The sequence below is a fragment of the Oryzias melastigma genome, linkage group LG24 (assembly GCF_002922805.2).
Source record: "Oryzias melastigma strain HK-1 linkage group LG24, ASM292280v2, whole genome shotgun sequence".
In the NCBI taxonomy this organism is placed as follows: domain Eukaryota; kingdom Metazoa; phylum Chordata; class Actinopteri; order Beloniformes; family Adrianichthyidae; genus Oryzias; species Oryzias melastigma.
Window position 1 is genome coordinate 10,688,965 of NC_050535.1, and position 22,379 is coordinate 10,711,343.

The following is a 22,379-nucleotide window of genomic DNA, read 5'->3' on the forward strand; positions in this document are numbered from 1 at the left end:
GAACATCTGTTTTATGACAAAATAGAGAAACTTTAACGATTAATAATGGAACAATGTTCTTTGGAGTTTTTGGCTTTCCTTGTCCAGTTGAGTCAGTTTTATGGGGCTACTCAAAGCAAGACTGAGTTGTATGTTTTATTGTCCAGCTCATTCTTAAGCTGACTAGAAAACTGTTCTGTTTGCCTCCAGCTTCAGAAACTCCTCACTATGGATCCTACCAAGCGCATTACATCTGAGCAGGCGCTTCAGGACCCCTACTTCCTCGAGGACCCGTTACCAACCACAGAGTGAGCTTTTTTACACAAGTTCTATTTCAGCAGGATACATGTTCATGTTTTATCTGGAGTTTCTGCTGTAAATATCCGACTGGCCTGAAGTGTTTTTGTGTTTTTTTTTGTTAAGCGTGTTTGCTGGATGTCAGATCCCCTACCCCAAACGAGAATTTCTGAACGAAGATGAGCCCGAGGAGAAAACAGAAAAGGTAATAGCACATGGTTCTATAGTATATTTCAGATCCACTTCATCAAAACAAATATATTTACTTTGAATAATGAATAGTTCCAAATGTAGCTTGTTTTTTGGAGACATTTCTTTTTGGTGTCCCTTAGTTTTTGTCATGCATGTTTTACACACCACAACCTCAACATCTCTTCAAATTATTTCTGTCTAAGATACATTCTTTATGTAAACTGGATGATCTAATAGGTAATCAGGATACATTTTTTCTCTGTGTCTCCGTAAAATCAGACCCAGCAGCACCAGCAGACAGCAGGCCAGACTCAGACCCAGAACCAGCAACAGACGACAGCCCAGCAGGCCCCTTCCCAGCAGAGCTCGGCCCAAACCAACGGCACCACTGGAGGCGCAGGAGCCACCGGGGGTGGGGGTCTGCAGCACAGTCAGGATCAGGGTCCACCCAACAAGAAACCTCGGCTCGGGCCCTCTGGAGCTTCCTCAGGCACGGGGGTTTTACAGTCAGAATACCAGGTAAGTTCTGCTGATTTTTGAGTTTTATGATGTCAGCTTTCTCACATTTTAAAAACTTTGAAGATCCACTGTTATGAAAATTGTGTTTTTAACATGTTCTTGTGGCATTTTTTTTTTTAATCATCGAGGACATGTATAAGAAAAATTAAGCTTGATCTTTTTCTTTTCAGAAGTGTTCCTAGTGGTCTTTTAATTATGATTATGCCATGTTTAGGGAAAATAAAAAAAAAACCTGTCTTATAACCTGACAAATAGTTGAGCTTTCCCCCACCGCCTCTCTGCTCTCCTACATTCTCTTTTTATAGTGTTAGAGCTTTAACTTCTCTTTGGTTCTGTAACTTTAGTTTCACGTTTTTTTTGTTTTGTTTTTGTAGAGCTACAGCACCTACTGCTGTCTATTGTTGGCTTTAGTTAGATGTTGAAATCATCAACTATAAAATCATGATTCAGAAAAAATCTGAGCAAGACATTGGTAAAAAATATTGATAAAATTGGCAGCCACGTCTGAAGTAATGATTTGCTTCCTTACAGTCCTCACTGGGACTACCTGTTGGATATACTTGGTGATTTAAATAATACACAATTTGAATTTTTTAGGCTAGAAAAGTGGAAGGTTCTTGCTTTTTGTACGGAATTATTGTATATCTTTTTTAAGCTGTTTCAAGATGAACAAATAATTTAACTTTCCCCCACTGTCTCTCTGCTCTTCTGCACTATCTTTTTTTTTACTGTTAAAGCTTTATTTCTTGTTTGTTCTGTAACTCTAGTTTCATGTTTTGTTTTGTGGAGCTACAGCATCTATTGCTATCTGTTGTTGGTTTCAAAAAAGGCACGTGATTTATGACTCTAATGTCAACAACAAAGGACACATTGGAGGACAGACCATACTTATTGATTATTTAATTTAAATACCAAATTCTTAAAAGAAAAGTATTTTAACCATTCATGTTGTTATTTAACATGAATTTACAGTTTAAAGTAAAAAAAATTAAGATTTCACTTTCAATCCTTTAAATTTTGGTAGCTAAACAAAACAAATAATAACATAGCTTTTGGCATCTATTCCAAAATATGGCTTTGTTGTGATATTAGTCAAAATAATTGTTTAATTCTAAAGCTTCAGTTCATAAGCAAGGTTTTCTTGCGGCACCTCTCAATGAAACCATGAAAACATGTAACTAAGCAGAAATAAGCAAAAATGATTTTTCACAAAGCTGCTCATTTGCAAATCAAGATTTCTTCAATAATGTCCTTTGAACAAATTATACATAAAGATAAGCTAGACACACTTTGTTTGTGTTTAAGCATAAAAACACACATTCAAAATCATTTTCTGAGTAAAAATCATTAATGTAGATTATTAGACGAACGAATTGTTGACCAGCAGCTTGTCTGTTAGATGGAGAACGTGTGTGATTTGGGTTCTGCTGGTCTTTAGTGATGTTCCTCATGACAGTCTTAGATGAATATTTGCCAATAAGTTTTATTGAGAAAGTGGCTTCAATGTAGAGTTTGATTCACACTTATTTACCTTCAGTTTGCTAACGACATGTTGATAGATGGACAGACGCCCTTTCTGCCCGACCTGCTTTTGAAGGTCAAAGCAGAATCCAGGCTTTTAACTGCCTTCAGGGTCCAAACCCATTAATGTAGAAGTGAGCTTTTTCTGGACATTGGAAACCTGATTTCTGTTGTGGGTAATGACTTGGCAGCCCAACATTTTGACCATTACAGTTATGTAATCCTGCCATCTAAGTTCCACTAGCATTTGTTTGAAAGTGAAGGGGAACCTGTGGAGTAAACACGTGCATCTCCACAGTAGACAAAACCAGTAGATAAGTGGCGTCCAGTCCAGAGCGCCCTGCTGACAGAGCGGATACCTCAACGACGTGTCGCATCTGTTTTCCTGTCAGGCGTCCCATTTATCAGTGTTTATCACAGAGGAGAGCTGAGGGTGCAGACTGAGAGATGACAGAAACACATGACACATGTCAGAAAAGTGGAGTTTAATGTCAGAGTGTGAGCAGAGGAGGCCATGTGACTATCAGAGAGAGGTATGGAGGTGATTCCATGAGGCCACTGAGGGGCAACATTTTCAGGGAAAGACAGCTGACTCCTATCAGATGTGTACAGCTCAGAGTAAACACTTCAGCATTACATCACTAACACACGTTTGTAGCACGATGTTGTAATGCATTTCTGTGGTCACATTTAAAAAAGCATGGCAATTACGTCTTTAGAAATGTATTATTGTCTTGTTTTTTTATGGTAAATGGCCAATACTTACAGTATATAGTGCTTTACTACCTAATTTGAAGGCCCAAAGGACTTTATGCAATGTTCTTGAACGCACTTTTAGCATAGATGTTCACACTGAACTGTCGCTAGCGCATGCACTCACAGTTGGAAGAGGCTTGGTTGAAAAGGTGCAAATTTCACGAATCTTGCTCCAAGCTTTTTCTTTTCCAGCTTTTTAGCTAAATGCTAAAAACAACAGAGAAATTTAGGTACATGAATAAAGAACTGAGAGCTAAGGAATACTACACTTAACCTGTGTTGCTGTTATTTATTTGGACGAGTAAGTCAGTTCTAAATATTCTAAATTGGTTCAGTTGAGATTGTTTATGACATCCAGCCGTCAAAACTTTAGAGAACTGCTTAAATTGTTGCATTTATTGTAAGTTGTAATGTTTACAAGTATACAAGAGTTCTATTTAAGTGTGATTAAAAAATCTGAATTTTTGTTACGGTATTTCTCTTTGCAAAATAAGTCATCATCTGTGAAATAGTTGGATTTTATGGTTTATTATTTCTTGCTCAATACATATCAAACCATGACGCTCATATCGAGGTACATATTGAACTGTGAGCAAATTCCCTATAGTTGTAACCAAACCTGGATGAAATCAGAGGTCTACCTTCACCACGACCATCCAAGATCAAAATCAGAGGTGTGGTCATTAGATTGACAGTAACACTCAATACTTTCACTTTATAAAAGCTGTGCAGGGTTACTCCCTCTTTGTATAAGTATAACCTGAATCATGCCAGTTCACCAAGTAACCGCTTCAATGAGAAAACCAATTTCATGACAAAAATAGACTACTTTAAACCTTTTATTCACACCTGATGGTAGATAACATCCAAAGCAATTGTGTGTCCAAATTTCATGATTATATTTATCCAAATTTCACTAAATCAGGGTGTGGTCAGTTGATTGACACATGTCTGTCCTGCCTTGGTGACCCTGTTCGTGGTTAAAATGAAGAACTAAAGTAATATATTTTGGTCAAAATGGGAGCAACCTAAGAGCTGAAAAACTGCCTTTAAATCAGCCTCAAAGACAAACGGTAAAAAGATGCTGGCTGACCCACACTACAGTATCCTACTTTCCTCAACAGCTTGTGTGCTACACATCCCATAAACATATCTTCCCAGTATATTGACAGTGTTTAAGCAACATTATAGTTTGGAGTCATCTGGAAGACAGCGTTTTAGAAAACCAACGTTCATACAAATGTAACTACCCAACAAAACCTCATTAAGCTCAACTGACTAAATGTATTCCTTTAATGTGAAGGTTAATGCAACACTGGCTTGTGTTGGAAAGCAGGAATGGTTTATAACATCAATAATAAAGCAAGCTGGGCCTGTAGCACCACCAACTGGAATAATAATGTAACTGCAGGGACACTCAATGAACAAATTCACTTGAGCAATTCAATTGAGCTTAAAAGGTTCAGTGTCCAATTATAATGTAGCACAACATCTTGAAATTGTTGTCAATTATCGATCACAGTAACTGAACAAGCAAAAATAGTTGCAGATATTCTATGTTAACTGTCTTAATTACTGTGTGATACCAGATGTACCAATGGAACGTGTTAGAGGTTTGGAGATAAAGTCAGAGAGGCCAGACTGAGATGGTTTGGACATGTTCAGAGGAGAGACAGTGAATATATTGGTAGAAGGATGCTGAGTCTAGAGCTGCTAGGAAAGAGGTCTAGAGGAAGACCAAAGAGGAGGTTTATGGATGCAGTGAATGAAGACATGAAGGTGGCTGGTGTTAGAGTGGAGGATGCTGAAGACAGGCTTAGATGGAGAAAACTGATTCGCTGTGGCGACCCCTGAAGGGAAAAGCCGAAAGGAAAAGAAGAAGAAGATTTAAGGTTTAAGTTGATTTATTCTGGAATAATATTCCTGCATTTTTATCATTCATAATGTGAAAAAGTTACAGCTTTAAAGTAAAAAAAAATGTAATTCTGCTAGCTTTTTGGGCTATTTTGGCAATAACTACGATTTTTTTAGGCTATTTTGGAGTTTAGCTATAATTTTAGCTACACGTTAGCTGTTTTGGCTAATTTGGGCTTTTTTTTAAGCGTTTTTTAGGGTGTTTTGGAGTTAGGCTAATATTTACACATTAGCTGTTTTGGCTAATTTAGGCATTTTTTCAGTTTTGTTTTGTCCATGTTGGAGTTTAGCTAATAATTCAGCTACATTCTTGCTATTTTAGCTAATATATGCTTTTTTCATTTTTGAAAAAGGCTAGTTTGAAGTCTAGCTATAATTTCAGCTACATGCTAGCTGTTTTGGCTAACCTAAGTTTTTTTTTTAGTTTTTTAGGCTAATTTGGCACTTAGCTAACATTTTAGTTAGCTATCAACTTTAGCGTTTTCAGCTATCAGCTTTAACATTTTCAGCTTCAGTATTTAAGCTATCAACTTTAGTGTTTTCAGCTATCAACTTCACTGTTTTCAGCTATGAACTTCAATGTTTTCAGCTATCAACTTCAGTGTTTTCAGCTATCCACTTTTTTCAGCTGTTCATTTCAGCGTTTTCAGCTTCAGTGTTTTTTAGCTATCAATTTCAATGTTTTCGGCTATCAACTTCAGTTTTTTTAGCTATCAATTCCAATGTTTTCGGCTATAAACTTCAGTGTTTTCAGCTATCAACTTCAATGTTTTCGGCTATCAACTTCAGTGTTTTCGGCTATCAACTTCAGTGTTTTCAGCTATCAACTTTTTTCAGCTGTTAATTTCAGCGTTTTCAGCTTCAGTGTTTTTAGCTATCAATTTCAATGTTTTCGGCTATCAACTTCAGTGTTTTCAGCTATGAACTTCAATGTTTTCGGCTATCAACTTCAGTGTTTTCAGCTATGAACTTCAGTGTTTTCAGCTATTAACTTCAATGTTTTCGGCTATCAACTTCAGTGTTTTCAGCTATCAACTTCAATGTTTTCGGCTATCAACTTCAGTGTTTTCGGCTATCAAATTCAGTGTTTTAAGCTATCCACTTTTTTCAGCTGTTAATTTCAGCGTTTTCAGCTTCAGTGTTTTTAGCTATCAATTTCAATGTTTTCGGCTATCAACTTCAGTGTTTTCAGCTATGAACTTCAATGTTTTCGGCTATCAACTTCAGTGTTTTCAGCTATGAACTTCAGTGTTTTCAGCTATTAACTTCAATGTTTTCGGCTATCAACTTCAGTGTTTTCAGCTATTAACTTCAATGTTTTCGGCTATCAACTTCAGTGTTTTCAGCTATGAATTTCAATGTTTTCGGCTATCAACTTCAGTGTTTTCAGCTATGAACTTCAGTGTTTTCAGCTATCAATTTCAGTGTTTTCAGCTATCAACTTCAATGTTTTCAGCTATCAACTTCAGTGTTTTCGGTTATCCACTTTTTTCAGCTGTTAATTTCAGCGTTTTCAGCTTCAGTGTTTTTAGCTATCAATTTCAATGTTTTCGGCTATCAACTTTAGTGTTTTCAGCTATCAACTTCAATGTTTTTGGCTATCAACTTCAGTGTTTTCAGCTATCAACTGCAATGTTTTCGGCTATCAACTTCAGTGTTTTCAGCTATCAACTTCAGTGTTTTCGGCTATCAACTTCAGTGTTTTCAGCTATCAACTTCAGTGTTTTTGGCTATCAACTTTTTTTTCAGCTATTAACTTCAGTATTTTCAGCTTCAGTGTTTTTAGCTATCAATTTCAGCATCTTAAGCTATCAGTAATAGCATCTTCAGTGGCCAAAAAGTTTTAAAAATTTCGTTTTAGAGTGTTCAATAAATGTTTAACTTGTTTGGCCTGTAACCTAAGATGTGTTTTGGATTTTACCCCCTGTGTGATTGAGTTTGACACCCCTGTGATAGAAGGATTTAAAAACAACTATTAGGAAGAACCAGACTGTGATAAAGACGAAAACTGTTGAGCTAAACTTGGAGCTCAGTGGTGCTTAGGTGACCAAACTGTTTTTCTCCATCTTTCTTTAGCACTCCAGCTCCCGCCTCGGTTACCAAAGCAACACCCAAAGCTCCACCCAGCCCCAGAACACCATGGGTTACTCGTCATCCTCTCAGCAGAGCTCTCAGTACCCTCGTTACTGAGACTCCCGGAACCAGCAGAGGAGCCCCCTCCTCATCACTGCAAACCAATCCTCAACGACCTCAGCAGACGGCAGCCGGTGTTTACATTCCAACTCCTCCATCCTCCATTTCAACCTCAGCTGGCATCTTTATCCGTATGGCCTTTAGTGGCGTCAAGCTCAAAGGCTAGAACTCACATCAACCAAAAAAAAAAAAAAAACACCCCACAAGTTAACAATATCTGCCTCGCGCAGCTGCTGAGAGATCTTTAAAATGACTCCAAACAAACGGTGGATTTGAAGGCATCAGTCAGACTAAGAGCTGGGAAGTTCCTCAGCTCTGTTTATATGTAAATTATGCAGCACCTTCTTCTATTCCATGTCTTTCCGCGGTTTACTGTTGATGTCAATCTGAATGTTACATGTGGAGTCGAGGAACTGAAACAGATCGCCTCCGTCTCCTGTTGTGGATTATCTGAAGAGAAGGATTGCAAGAGCCGCTCCTCCAGGGGAAGCAGACTGTTGGTTTCTAACTGCAGGGATTCATCAGCAGCTTTTTCTTATCATGTCTCTGTATTTAGATCGATTCATCTCAAAGTCGGAAGTTGATTCTACAGCTTCTGGAAACTTTGATCACAAACACTCGCGTTCAACACTCGCCCTTCGTGGTCCACAGATCATTCAGGAGAAGCTGGCAGTGACGCTCATCTTTTGGTGGACCCTCAGACTCTGACGGTTTCTGAACACAAATGTGCGCATAATGTGCAGGGCAGCTAAGAGAACCCCCCAAACCTGAAACTAGTCCTGAAATGAGCTTCATCAGACTGTTACTGCCGAATTTCAAATTGTTCTATGAGGTATTATTGTGTATGTGTGTGTGAGGGTGTGTGCATGGAAGTGTGAGTGTGTGTGTCTTCTTTATGCATGTCATCCATGTACCTACCAGAACTGCACTGAGCGCTTAACCCACCTGCAGATACCTGGAAACAACAACTGGTGAGTCTTCCCTACAAACACACCATCCATCCATCCAACAATAGCACTTTGAAATTTCTGTCTAGAGTTGGATCAATTTTGCCCAATATTTCAATGTGATGGAAAAGTAGAACCAGTGCACATTTTTTTTCTTGCACATCACACAAAGTTTCATTAATGTTAGGTTTGGACTAGGGCTGCCACGATTAGTCGACTAATCGACGACTAATCGACTATTAAAATAGTCGACAACTAATTTAATAGTCGATTACTCGTTATTTTCTATTATACGGAGTCAGAATTTAGTAAAGTTGAAAGTTATAATGATATTCTGCTAGCTTTTTGGACTATTTTGGCAATTATTAAGGTTTTTTAGGCTATTTTGGAGTTTTCATTTTAGCTACATGCTAGCTGTTTTTGCTAACAGGCTTTTTTTTAAGTTTTTTAGTTCTGTTTGGAAGTTTAGCTAATATTTCAGGGAGTTTAGCTAATATTTCAGCTACATGTTTGCTGTTTTGGCTAATTCGGGCTTTTTTCGTTTTTTAGGCTATTTTTGTGTTTAGCTAATTTTTCAGCTACATGCTAGCTTTTTTATCTAACTTTGGCTTGTTTTAGTTTTTAGGCTATTTTGGAATTTAGCTAATATTTCAGCTGCATGTTAGCTGCTTTGGGTAATTCCTTTTTTTTGTTTGTTTGTTTTTTATGCTATTTTGTGTTCAGCTACATGCTAGCTCTTTTGGCTAACTTAAGCTTTTTTGATGTTTTTTTTTTCAGGCCATTTTGGAGTTTATCTAATATTTCAGATACATGCTAGCTGTTTTGGCTAACCTAGGCTTTTTTTAAGGCTAATTTGGCCTTTAACTAATATTTTAGCTGGCTATCAACATCTTCAGCTGTTGTCACCAGCATCTTTTGCAACCAAATTCAGCTTACATTCTATCTACAATAATGCTAATGTGAATATATCTAGTTCTTAGTTAGTTTAAAGCTAATTATGATTAAGATATGTGTTTTACATCCACTTTGTGTATGAGGCGATTAGTCGACTAATCGTAAAAAATAATCGGTGATTAGTTGACTATTAAAATAATCGTTTGTGGCAGCACTAGTTTGGACTGAAATGCATGTGTAAAAAGGACATCATACTCCCTGTATCATTATTTCACTCCTTGATCTTGATATACCATGGCATTGTCACAGTGAACCTCACCCGTGTCAACAGAGAAGAACAAATCCAATGATGGAGTAACCTGATTTTTCATAATAGTCGACTGACCTCCTTCTTTGGGGACTAAAAAGTTTCTGACAATTGTAGAACACGGCTTTTTCCCGAAGGCTTCAACGTCACTGCCTCTGACCTGATGCATCTCTCAATCTGGAGCAATATGAAAGTGGATCTAGCTGACAACACGACCATCCTCCATTCATCCAGCATCCCATTTCATGCTTTTTTTTCTTCAAACTGAAACCTTTCCTGAAAGTCACTGACATGTAGTTTAATCCCAGTCACTTGAACTCTCTTCGCAAGTTCTTATACTTGTAAAACAACTTTGTTCTGCTGTTTTTTTTAATTGATTTTTTATCTTTACTTTGAACCAAAGTCTTAGAGTTGTGTGTTGTTTTTTTTTTTGCTTCAGCTCAACTGAACCGTATATGAAAAACTCGCCTGACCTTGTTTTGTTCTGATTGGTGCAGCCTGGTCACATGACTCGCTCTCTTTCTGAGAGTAGTTGAGAACAAGCAAACTTTTGAGTTTTCCAAAAACCACCTGGTGTGGGAAGGAGGAAGACTGACACCTAGAGGGTGAAAAAACAACTGCACTGTCATCCTTCTGACATCATGTTCTCTAAAAAGCCTTTGAGATTTTTGGAAACAGAACTTTGAATTGGACTGTAAATGACCAGTTTTATGCTGCTTCTTTAGGGGTCGTCATAGCTACTCATCTGCCTCCAATTTACCCACTTCTTTGACACCAACTATTTTCATGTCCTGTTTAACTGCATTCATAAATCTCTTCTTTAGTCTCTAAGCAGACATCTGACCTGGCAGCTCTGACTTCAGCATCCTTTTGCCAATACATCTAGGATCTTCTCTTTGAACACGTTCCAACCATCTTAATCTAGCTTCCCTTGTTTCTTCTCAAGACATACCTCATTTGAACTGTTCTTCTGGTGCACCTATGACTGTGTTGTCGCTTCATTATCTAAGGCTCTAATTCTCGTCTTTCTCAGTTTTTTATATACTACAACACATCCTTTTTTACACCTTTTTTTTTATTTAGGATGACGCTTCTTTGTCACACATCACACCAGACTTGCTGTCTGTTCAAACAGTATCACACTTTCCTCTTCTCCTCATTCTCACGCTGTATGTGGCAGTGGTCTGTTGCCTCTTAAGTACTAAAAGTCTTCCATCTTCTTTACCTTTAATCCATTTGGTCCCTCACATCTTATTGTACCAACCTTCTATCCCTTCCTGACCAAATCTCCAACTCTCTAGCTTTTCTTGAACCTAGTTGCTACTCTAATAAGATGACAGTGTCATCTGCAAAAATCATGATCTTTCAATTCTTGGTGCAGTCTTGTTGGCATATCTAAAAAAACGAATAGCTGGGAGTTATCAAATATTTGCAAATTGATTTTAGAATTTAATATGTTTTAGTCCTTTATCTGATGAATTTTGGATAGTGAAAGTAGAGTGATGTATGTTTACAACATCCTGTTATTCTGTTTTTGGAAAATATCACAACGAAATAGCTTTAACTGTGGCTTGTTTATTTGGGAACTAATATGTCTTTACAATAGAAATTATGTGAAGTCCTTTTTTACTTCACAAAGAAGAAGTGATGGTTGTCTTGGTAACAGAATGTAATATTGGTCTCACGTCTTGATTATGTGACTTATATGTCTTGTATATCCAGAGGGTTAAATTTGGGGTTCAGGTTGTTTGCAGATGTTTAGAAACGTTTACCAAATTTCATCCTTGTTGCTGTTTCTATAGATACTTCAAGTTGGTTTAGTGTGAACACGATTCTAACCATCACCTGTTTTTTATGTCTGGCACACAGGTCCAGAAGAGGAACCGGGTCAGTCCGGCACAACCGGGATCAAAACCAGCAGCTATTCAAAGGTTTTCTAATCCCTGCAGAGCGTGAAGCAAAGAACATGAAGAGCAGCTCACAGTGAAGTGTCTCCATACTCTTCTGACTGACCGTCCAACAACTCCTATGCAAAGAAACCAGACTGAAGCTGACAGGTTTTCTGATGTTTGACAGCTGACACTTCGTTCCTGTCATTATTGTACAGCGGCCCGTACTCTCTTCACACAGCATTTTAAGATGTACTCTAAATGATTTATTGTAAAGAAATGCATATTTATGGATAGTATACAATCATATTTATTATTTCCATACATGGACAAATAATACCCACTTTGTAAGCTTTCCTCTGCCTTAAGTATCATAGAAGTAGATCAGGACCTGAGCATATTTACTACTCTTTTCTGCGCCTCTCCTTTTTCTCCTGTATTTCTTCAAATGTCCTGATGCCTCCTCACTGTATAGCCCTTATTTCAGCCGTCACAGCCTTCTGTCTTGCTTCCACAGGTATTCCTCTGTGTCCCCGCAGAGCCTAAAACCTCCTCATTAGTGTGGATGGTGCCTTTTTTTCATCTGTCTGTATTTTCACACTGATCGTGTAGCATAACGTTTTGTAGAAACTGGCAGCTCCCATCGGGTGAAAAGAAGTTCACTTAGTGTTTTTATGATTGAATTAGACATCTTCTGGTCAGACTTAGTACCCTGTGGCATTATCTATTAAAGTAAATAGGATCAAATGTGGAAGCAGTGTTTGAAAAACTCCATCCAACCCAATCAATGATCTTTAAGGATTTAGTTTGGTGTCAAGATTTCTCTGAATTTCCTTTTGGGATAGTCGTAAAACCGTTTTCACGAAAGGCAAATAAGGTTGACTGTTCAGGAGAGAAAAACATCTAAGACAGTTGTTAGACTATAGAGGGGACAATTTTTTGATGGTGACTGAGGTTCATAAAACTGGGTTTTAAATCCACTCATCTGTAATTTACCAATTGTCCTGGGTTTTAGTGGTAATGACACCAGCCTTAACAAGGACTCCAGACCCCCCGATTGGCCTTTTGACTGTTAGAGTTCTTCAAGGATTATGACAAGGCCAGTCAAGAGACATGTTCTTGGGTCTACCTCCTCCTGGTTGGATGTTTCACCAAAAGATGCCCAAGTTGTAGTTTCCATCTTAATTCCAGTTGTGGAGGTCTAGGTGCTCTCCTCTGGGTTCCTCTTGGGGTGGATGTACTTCCCACCTCACTTCCAAGGAAAACCCTAATCATACTGCAAGTAAAATTGATTCCATATCCATATTCTTATTCCCAAACTTGTAATCAACATGTCTGACACCTCTACATGTTAGCCAGTTAGCATATTCACAATACCTGTAACTCCCAACCTTGTTTGTAACACTTAAAAAACAAGCTAATACAGCTAAAACAAACCTAACTTTAACCATGCTTAGTCCCAAACTTGTAATCAACATGTCTGACACCGCTACATGTTAGCCACGTTACCATATTCACAATATCTGTAACTCCCAACCTTGTTTGCAACACCTAAAAAGACTCTAAAACACATGTAACTGTGACTACGCAAACTCCAAATCTTGTTAGTAGCTTAAAAAAAAAAAAAACAGTCCAGCACTGCTACACGTTATCCATGTTCGTGTTGTTGTGAATGCTCTAACGGGGCTAACGTGTAGCAGTGGCTAATATGCTACAGAATAGCATATTCCCGAAAACTCCCAACCTTGTTTGCAACACTTAAAAAACACACAACTATTACTAAAACAAACCTATCTGTGATTATGCTTAGTCCCAAACTTGTAATCAACACGTCTGACACCGCTACATGTTAGCCACGTTAGCATATTCACAATACTTGTAATTTCCAACCTTGTTTGCAGCATGTAAAAAGACAGACTGATACTACTAAAACACATGTAACTGTGACTACGCTAGCTCCAAACATTGTTAGTAACATGGAAAGAAAACAGTTCGGCACTGCTACTCATTAGCCACGTTTTTGTGTTACTGTGAATGCGGTAATGTACTGTGTAGCAAATTAGCAGTAAAAGATCCGTGAAGTCCAGTCAAAATCTGACCTAAGCTGGGTTAACAAGGATCTTCAGAAATCGAGCAGTAACCTTAATTACCTTAAGCAGCATTTAAAAAGGTTGAGATTTTCACACTCTGCTTCCTCATGATATCCTAGTTTTGTTCTGAGTTGATGCAAGTGACATTCAATGTCTGTCCAAATGAGTTTGGGTTCATCGACAAGAGAGTGAACCTTCTTCATCATCTAAACCTTTACTCATTTCTACTCACCTCTAAACACTCAGAAGTCGCTTATTTCTAGATCTTTTCCGCATTTTGGAAGAAACAGATTCCTTTTGAAACGCTGTACATAAAAAGTATTTTAAGACTTTCTCATTTAGATATGGATCCAATAGTTGTGTTTGAATGCACTGTCGTCGCTCAGATATTTAGTGGTAAATAAAAAATATTTAATGTTTTTTAATGTCTTGCTTTAGACACTAAAGTTATTTTGCCAGAGTTTACTTCAAGGCCGCGCTCTCCTGTCAAAGTTTTTTTTTTCTTTTTTTTATACTTTTTGCATGTGCCTGTCTTTTTTCCAATGCAGAACATGAGCACTTATGGTCCCAGAGTTTGTACAGACGGACGGACGCTCCTGATCCTGCAGCAATCGTGACTTCTGCCGAGTCAGAGGAAGTTAAGGAACTGCAGACTGGATAAAAAAACAAGTACAAATATTTCCTTAGATTATGTTCACAACAGAGGAGACATGTTACAGTTTCAGGAAGGATTTAGGGTCATTCTGAGCACAGGATGGAGCATCTTCTCCTTCTCTGATGAGAGTCATTATCTGCCTAAACTGAGTAGCTGCAGATTTGGAAGGATATGGTCCCATTCCTGTCCGAGGTCAAGCTGCTCCGCAGTCCCAGCTTTTTTGGACCGGCAGACAGGTCAGCTGAACTAATCAGTCTTTGCTTCCACTGTAGGTCTCCTAAGGAAAAGTACTGCTTGGAGAATAGTGGATACTCATCTAGAAACCTGCTTTAATTGAAAAAAATATATTTATGTAAGGTCTGCTTTAAATCAAATTTAGTTTTCAGAGAGTTTTAATTCAATTGACCCTAACCTCCCTTCGATTTCTCAGACCGGCAGGAGTCAGCTGCTTCCCGATCACAGCTGAACCAATCAGGTCGGAGCGTCTGTGCACGCTCCTCTGTACCTGTAATTTCATGTAGTGTGTAGAGAAGGCAGCGATGGTCCAGAAAGGGAGGATTGGAACAAAACATGTGTTTAGCTGCTTTTGTCAAACTTCCTGAATGAATGTCAGCTGAGAGGAAGTCCTCCTTATTTATTTTATATCCTCTGTAATAAAAACTCTTTGTCTGATTTCTTCTTGAACATGTTTGTGTGCCACTAGATGGCGTCGAATAGTAATGTTCCTGTTTGTGTCCTTTGAGAACACAGATCAAACCCTGTTTTATAGTTTGTTCCTGGTCGTTTTCAGCGTTTTGTTGGTGATGACAGGCTCTTTGGTTTCTTGTGTCATCCTTCAGGTAAAGTTGAATTACCAATTGACAAAAGAAAAAAATAAGAACCAATTGAATGAGATACTTCAGTGTCAAACTGCAGCTGATGAGTTCTGAAATCACCAAAGACACACTTAACCTCCAATAGGCAGACAACTTATTTATTTGACACTTGAGAACATCAGTGTTAGACTTGACTTGTGACAAAGGATTTAAAACTTGGGACTGAATTTGAACTTGTGACAAAAGACTTAAGTTTGGACTTGAACTTGTGATGCAAGACATGAGACTTGACTTGGATTTATACCCATACACTATAGGTTTACTAGTTTAATACATATCTTAAACTTGTGACTGTAGACTAGAGACTGATTTCATACATGCTACCATAGACTTGACTTGTGACCACAGATTAGAGACTACTTTAGACTTGTGACCCACATCTGGAGGCTAGACTTGTGACCATAGACTAGAGACTGAATTCAAACATGTGACCATAGACTAGAGTGCGCTTATGACCATAGACTACTAAAGACTGAATTTAGACATGTAATCATGGACAATAGACTAAAGTGGACTTGTGACCACAGACTTGTGACCACAGACTAAACTTGTGACCATAGACTTGTGACTATAGACTAGAGACTGAATTTAGACATGTGACCATAAACTAGACTTGTGACCAGAGATTTGTCACCATAGTGACCGAATTGTGACCATAAACTAGAGTACACTTGTGGCCATAGACTAGAGACTGAATTTAGACATGTAATCATAGACTAGATTGGACTTGTAACCATAGTTTTGCGACCATAGACCTTGAGACTGAATTTAGATATGTGACCATAGACTTGACTTGTGACCACAGACTTGTGACCATAGACTAGACTTGTTAACATAGACTATAGGCTGAATTTTGACCATAGACTAGAGACTGAATTCAAACATGTGACCATAGACTAGAGACCAAAGGCTAGGGACTGAATTTAGATATGTGACCATAGACTAGACTTGTGACCGCAGGCTTGTGACCATAGACTAGACTTGTAAACATAAACTAGAGACTGAATTTTGACTATAGACTAGAGACTGAATTCAAACATGTGACCATAGACTAGAGTACACTCGTGACCATAGACTAGAGACCAAAGGCTAGGAACTGAATTTCGACTTGTGACCCAAATCTGGAGACATAACATGTGACCAAAGACCTAAAATGACTCGATCTTCTGCTCATAAACTCGAGACCTGATGTATATTTGTTACTAAAGACTTGAGACTTGATTGGACTTCCCCATAGTGTTTCCGTGCTTCAGACAAAACACAAAAACAATGCACATAATGCTAAGAATGTTGAGTAGTTCCCATTGAGGGACCCTGTCATGCAGTTCAGTCTCCACTGATAAAGAACTGTCTACAGACAAACCCAAACTCTCCCGTCGTGGCGCCTGCGGACCAGCAGATGACCAGACTTTGTTTCCAAAAGTCTCCATGGCGCGAGTTACAATATCAGCAGGAGTTTAAGCAGCGCCGACAAGCTGAGACTCGATGGATGAGCCTGCAGCGCTGATGCCGCCCTCTTTATGGAACTGCAGAAAACTCCAGAGTTGAACTGAACAAGATAAGAACCCTAGAAGTCAGATTTGGACCTCCTCTAGTCTCCTACTCTGCTAAAGGAGTCTTCTGTAGGTCTGATCTGAAGACACATATAACCTCCAGATATGAATAAAGCGCTTAAAGAAAAGCATAAAGAAAACATAGGAAATGGCCTTTAAATGTAAACCAACATGAAGTACGGCAAAAAATGTATCAAGTACTTAAGAAACACGGTGTATTGATAACAAGGATCGTCAATCATACATTATTGGGAAGTAAATTAATACATGTCAGTACATGGACTTTACAATTTCAGAGTGTACCATCAAAGTTAAATCAAAAAGTAAACAGACGATTCTTTTTTTTATCTTCTCGCACAGCGACTGGTCACCATGAATGGCTGATTCACGCGTCCTTGTGTTCCCAACCTCAAATGGCGCCGGCTCGTTCACTCAGTGTCAGTTTGACCTCCAGGATAGAAGATGGGAGTCTGGAGCTGCTCCGACCCCTCGCCCCTTCCCCGGTCTGCTTTCAGAACTGCTCTGCAGACCGTGACATTTCATTTGGTCATGAATTCTCTGCCCAGATCAGAACCGGCCCTTGCCGGGAGTTTCTCGTCTCTCTTGTTTTGAACATTTTAATGCTCTGGTCAAAGTCTTGCCCGTGAGTTCAAACTGATTTATACGCTGGCTCCTCCTCACTTACTCATCTATGATCTAATAAAAAGCTTCCAGTTTCCTGCAGCGTCTGACAGCTTTAAGGAGTGTGACCGACTCAATGTGTACTCGGTTTGCAGTTTACAAGATTTTTCTATGAATTTATTGAAGTCTGTTCAAACCACTTAACATTTTAACTCTGACCTTTGAATGACTCAAACGTATGATTTAAACTAAAAGCAACAAACTCAGACTGACACAGAGTTGTTGCATTCAAAACAAAAATGTACAGTTAACATACTTTGAAGGTGTTATTCTACAGTCTGTTAACAACAATCAGTTAACAACAGCCAATGTCCACAGATTACACAAATATGGACACTTTTGTTACAGTCAAAACATGTAAGAACAATTAAAGAAAGTTAGGCTGCATAGAAATCCATGTCTTCCTTACTTCAGGAAAATTCCACTTTCTGAGCAGCTACAACCTGAGCATGCTCAGACTGATGTCTGCTTCAAGTAACACCCTAATAATTGAAAAACATCCATTGCCTTCTTGCCTAACAGCAAGAAAGCAATAATTTCGATTCCCCACCGGGACCTTTCTGTGTGGAGTTAGCATGTTCCCCCGTACATGTATGGGTTTTCTGCGGACACCCCAGCTTCCTCTCACAGGCCAAAAACAAGCTACACAGGTGAATTGATTACTCTAAAAGTGTCCTAGGTGAGTGTGTGTGGGAAGGATTGTGTTCCCTGTGACAGACTGGTGACCGGTCTGTGGTGTACTGTGCCTTTGCCTAATTGTAGTCGTCACAGGCTTTACCGCTGTGACCCCGTAAGGGATATAGCGGGATGGATGGATGGTTGTTCCTCTGAGATTGGTTTTAACTTGAAGGGTTTAGTGATAGAAAAGGAAGCTACGATTCAATTTATTCTTAAAACACAAGAGAGAAGCACCAACTCACAAGTTAAACTCACAAGTTAAAAACACTAAATTACAACCAAAAAGCTAAAAAAAAAAATCCAAAAAGCCCTAAATGATGACCAAAATGGACTAAATGATATCCAAAAAGCACTAAACCACAACCAAAAAGGACTATATCACAACCAAAATGCACTAAATTACAATGAAAAGTACTAAATCAAAACCAATGCCACAACATCACATCAAAAAAAATGGCCAAATCAAATCCAGAATGCCCTAAATGATGACCAAAATGCACTAAATCATATCAAAAAAGCACTAAATCACAACCAAAATGACTATACCCCATCCAAAAATGACTAAATACCAACTAAAAAACACTAAATGACGTCCAAAAATGACTAAATCACAACCAAAAAGGTCTAAACCACAACCAAAAATGACTAAATCACAACCAAAAAGGTCTAAACCACAACCAAAGATGACTAAATCACAACCAAAAAGCACTAAATCACAACCAAAAATGACTAAATCACAACCAAAAATGACTAAATCACAACTAAAAAGGACTAAATCACAACTAAGAAGCGCTAAATCACAACCAAAAAGGACTAAATCACCACCAAGAAGCACTAAATATCAACCAAAAATGACTAAATCACAACTAAAAATGACTAAATCACAACTAAAAAGCACTAAACCACAACCAAAAAGCACTAAATCACAACCAAAAAGCACTAAATCACAACCAAGAAGCACTAAATATCAACCAAAAATGACTAAATCACAACCAAAAAAGTCTAAATCACAACCAAAAAGCACTAAATCACAACCAAGAAGCACTACATCACAACCAAAAATGACTGAATCACAACCAAAAATGACTAAATCACAAACAAGAAGCACTAAATATCAACCAAAAATGACTAAATCACAAGCAAAAAAGTCTAAATCACAACCAAAAAGCACTAAATCACAACCAAGAAGCACTACATCACAACCAAAAATGACTGAATCACAACCAAAAATGACTGAATCACAACCAAAAATGACTAAATCACAAACAAGAAGCACTAAATCACAACTAAAAAGGTCTAAATCACAATTAAAAATGACTAAATCACAACTAAAAAGGTCTAAATCACAACTAAAAAGGTCTAAATCACAATTAAAAAGGTCTAAATCACAACCAAGAAGCACTAAATATCAACCAAAAATGACTAAATCACAACCAAAAAGCACTAAATCACAACCAAGAAGCACTAAATATCAACCAAAAATGACTAAATTACCACCAAGAAACACTAAATATCATCCAAAAATGACTAAATTACCACCAAGAAACACTAAATATCAACCAAAAATGACTAAATCACAACCAAAAAGCACTAAATCACAACCAAAAATGACTAAATCACAACCAAAAAAGTCTAAATCACAACCAAAAAGCACTAAATCACAATCAAAAATGACTAAATCACAACCAAGAAGCACTAAATCACAATCAAAAATGACTAAATCACAACCAAGAAGCACTAAATCACAACCAAAAAGGTCTAAATCACAACCAAAAAGGTCTAAATCACAATTAAAAAGGTCTAAATCACAACCAAGACACACTAAATATCAACCAAAAATGACTAAACCACAACAAGCCATCAAACTGGGGTATAAACAGACAGAAGAGCAGCTAAAAACTGTCATTTAGATGCAGCTCCTGCAGGCTAGAAGGGAACGATCGCCGTAAGAAAAAGACAAAAAACTGCTGTCCCAAACCCAGAATGGAGAGATGATTATAGATGCTTTTGTGGAGTTCTTTAAAATAAATAACTTAACCTCTCAACATCATCCGTATCTTCTGTGTATTTTAAACGAGATAAACAGCCAAAGCCTCCATCATGTAGCGATGAGGCTAAAAACTTCAGACAGCTTCTCCAATGGGAGTGTCTAGTTTATGAACACATTTTTGGACAAGCATTACACATTAAATTAGACGCACATCAAAAGATTCAGCGGACTCGAATTTGACACATGAATCGCATTTGATGTCAAATGTAACATTACGTCGGGCTTGTTGAATTTGTTCATAAATGTTGGACTATTCTCTTAAAAGTGCGACTTATATATGTATTTTTCTTCTTCATTATGCATTTTTTGGCTACTGCGACTTATACTCCGGTGCGACTTATAGTCCGGAAAATACGGTAAATCACAACCAAGAAGCACTAAATCACAACCAAAAATGACTAAATCACAACCAAAAACACACTTCCCTCAGGATAATTAAAGTACTATTGGATTGTAGCACACAACAAAAAAACGCTAATTTAAAACCAAAACCTTCTTTATGAAAAAGCACTAATTCAAAATCTCAAACTCATAACTAAAGTGGTCTTGAGGTGTGACACATAATCTATGCTATCAGTGGGCTGGTGGAGGAGCGTCCACCATGAGAGGTCATGGGTTAGAATCTCCGGTCGGGTTGGACCTAAGACAAAAGTGGGGAACATCACCTCACTCACTCTGTCGTGTGTAAAAATATTAGTGTTTTGTTTTAGAAACACCAAGAATCATCTAACATTAATTATGTTGATTTCCTACTAGATTTCAGGAAGACCAAAGAGAAGGTTGATGGATGGAGGAAGGACATAAGGATGGTTTTGTGAGCAAAGAGGATGCAGAGGTCACAAGGAAGAGGAAGATCTGCTTGAAAGACAAATAAGACAACGACCATCTGATTTCTTATAAATAATCCAAAATATGATCTAAAGTTCATTTTTTATTGTTGGCTATAGAAGTGACCAACAGAACACACAAAGGTTCTGCGTTCAAATCTTTTGTCTTAGAGATCCTAAAATGAAGCAGTACCGTTACCAACCACAGGGGGACTGTGATCAAATCTGTGGCTAACTACACGAAAAAAAATCTAATTTCTAAAAGGTTTTTGGAGAATTATTAATCCTAAAAATTCCCGAACAAAGCAGATTTTGGATGAGAAGGTGAGTAAAGTGCTCTGGTCAGGTTCTGGTGACAGTTTCAGTCACCATTTTTGTTTTCCCGTTTTTGCCAATTTTCTGCTCACAATTTAAGAAAATGAGACAGAAAAACAGTTCCTGGTCCACAAAAAACTCTAACATTCCACACAGATTTAATTCACATTCGAAAAAGTCCAGTTTGTTGATGTTTTGGCAAAAACCTGCAGCTCCTCCTTTAACCAAACACCTCGTTGGTGAACTCTGTCTGCTTCCTCGCGTCCATTGACTTTGCCAAAGCCTCCTCTACATCCCAGTGAAAGCACAGAAGCCTGTGTGGGTCGGGGGGTAATGACAGGACCCGCTGCAGAGCAGACGCTGAACTGCTGACCCATGAAGAGCCGTCTTTGGGCCGTGAGAAAACGGGCCCGTTTCCTGCCAGAACTGTGGGTGGCCTCCCTGCTCCGGAGTCCGCCTGAGCGTCTCTCTGTCATGCTGCTCCATCAGAGAGAGGCTGCAGCAGGAGGACCCCAAAGCTGCAGCTGCTCTCTCCCTGTCAGTCCATCGCTGTATTCTACCTCTTCGCTGATTCACTGCTCAGTCATGGAGCTCTCTGCATTCCTCCAGACTGTCACTCAGAGGCGGAGCCTCTTTGCTGGGGGTGGGTTACATCTCACTAAAAAGAAGGGGATTTCTGCCCTCTGAGCGGCAAACTGAAGGTCAGAGGTCACCTGTGTGAGTCATCGCTGACACATGAGACAGTTTCCATCCTTCTTAGTGAAGAACCTTTTGAGTTTGTCTGTTTAAGGCCCTCACAGCAACACATCAGATGATGGTTTCGAAAAAAGTGAAAGAATGATGGCAAACATCTCTGACATGGTTGAATACTTTCTACTGTTCATGTGTGGTGCATTTAAACATCTCCAAAAAAAGGGAATTGTTCACTTCAAAAAATAAAAGTTCTTATTTTCAAAGTGCTCATCCAATGGACATAGTTTCTGCAGAGCGGCCGGAGTTATTCAGAAATTCGCTTCGGAGTTGTGGACTAGTAAGCCTGCACTGATGTCCCATCATTCTTTAGTATACACTAGCTTACATCCCTAAGCTAACATTAGCGGCGCAACAAAAATAGCGAGGAATATCTGAACTATCCAGCCGGATGACGGCAGCTCTGATCTGTCTGCAAGTGGATGAATTGGAATGGGGTGGAGCACGGAGACTTTGGCCCCGCCCATTTAGCTTTTTCATCTATCACAATTTAAATG

General features: G+C 38.5%; 1 protein-coding gene across 1 annotated transcript in view; it reads left to right on the top strand.

Moving 5' to 3' along the window:
- The window catches only part of cdk19 (cyclin-dependent kinase 19), a 48,817-nt gene extending 33,992 nt beyond the window's left edge, over window positions 1-14,825 (top strand). The window contains exons 10-14 of the mRNA XM_024291108.1: window positions 190-287; window positions 403-481; window positions 748-987; window positions 7,255-8,342; window positions 11,389-14,825. Of these exons, the coding sequence (XP_024146876.1) occupies window positions 190-287; window positions 403-481; window positions 748-987; window positions 7,255-7,368 (531 nt within the window). The 3' untranslated portion in view covers window positions 7,369-8,342; window positions 11,389-14,825. The remainder of the gene's footprint in view (window positions 1-189; window positions 288-402; window positions 482-747; window positions 988-7,254; window positions 8,343-11,388) is intronic.
- The last annotated feature ends 7,554 nt before the right edge of the window (window positions 14,826-22,379 follow it).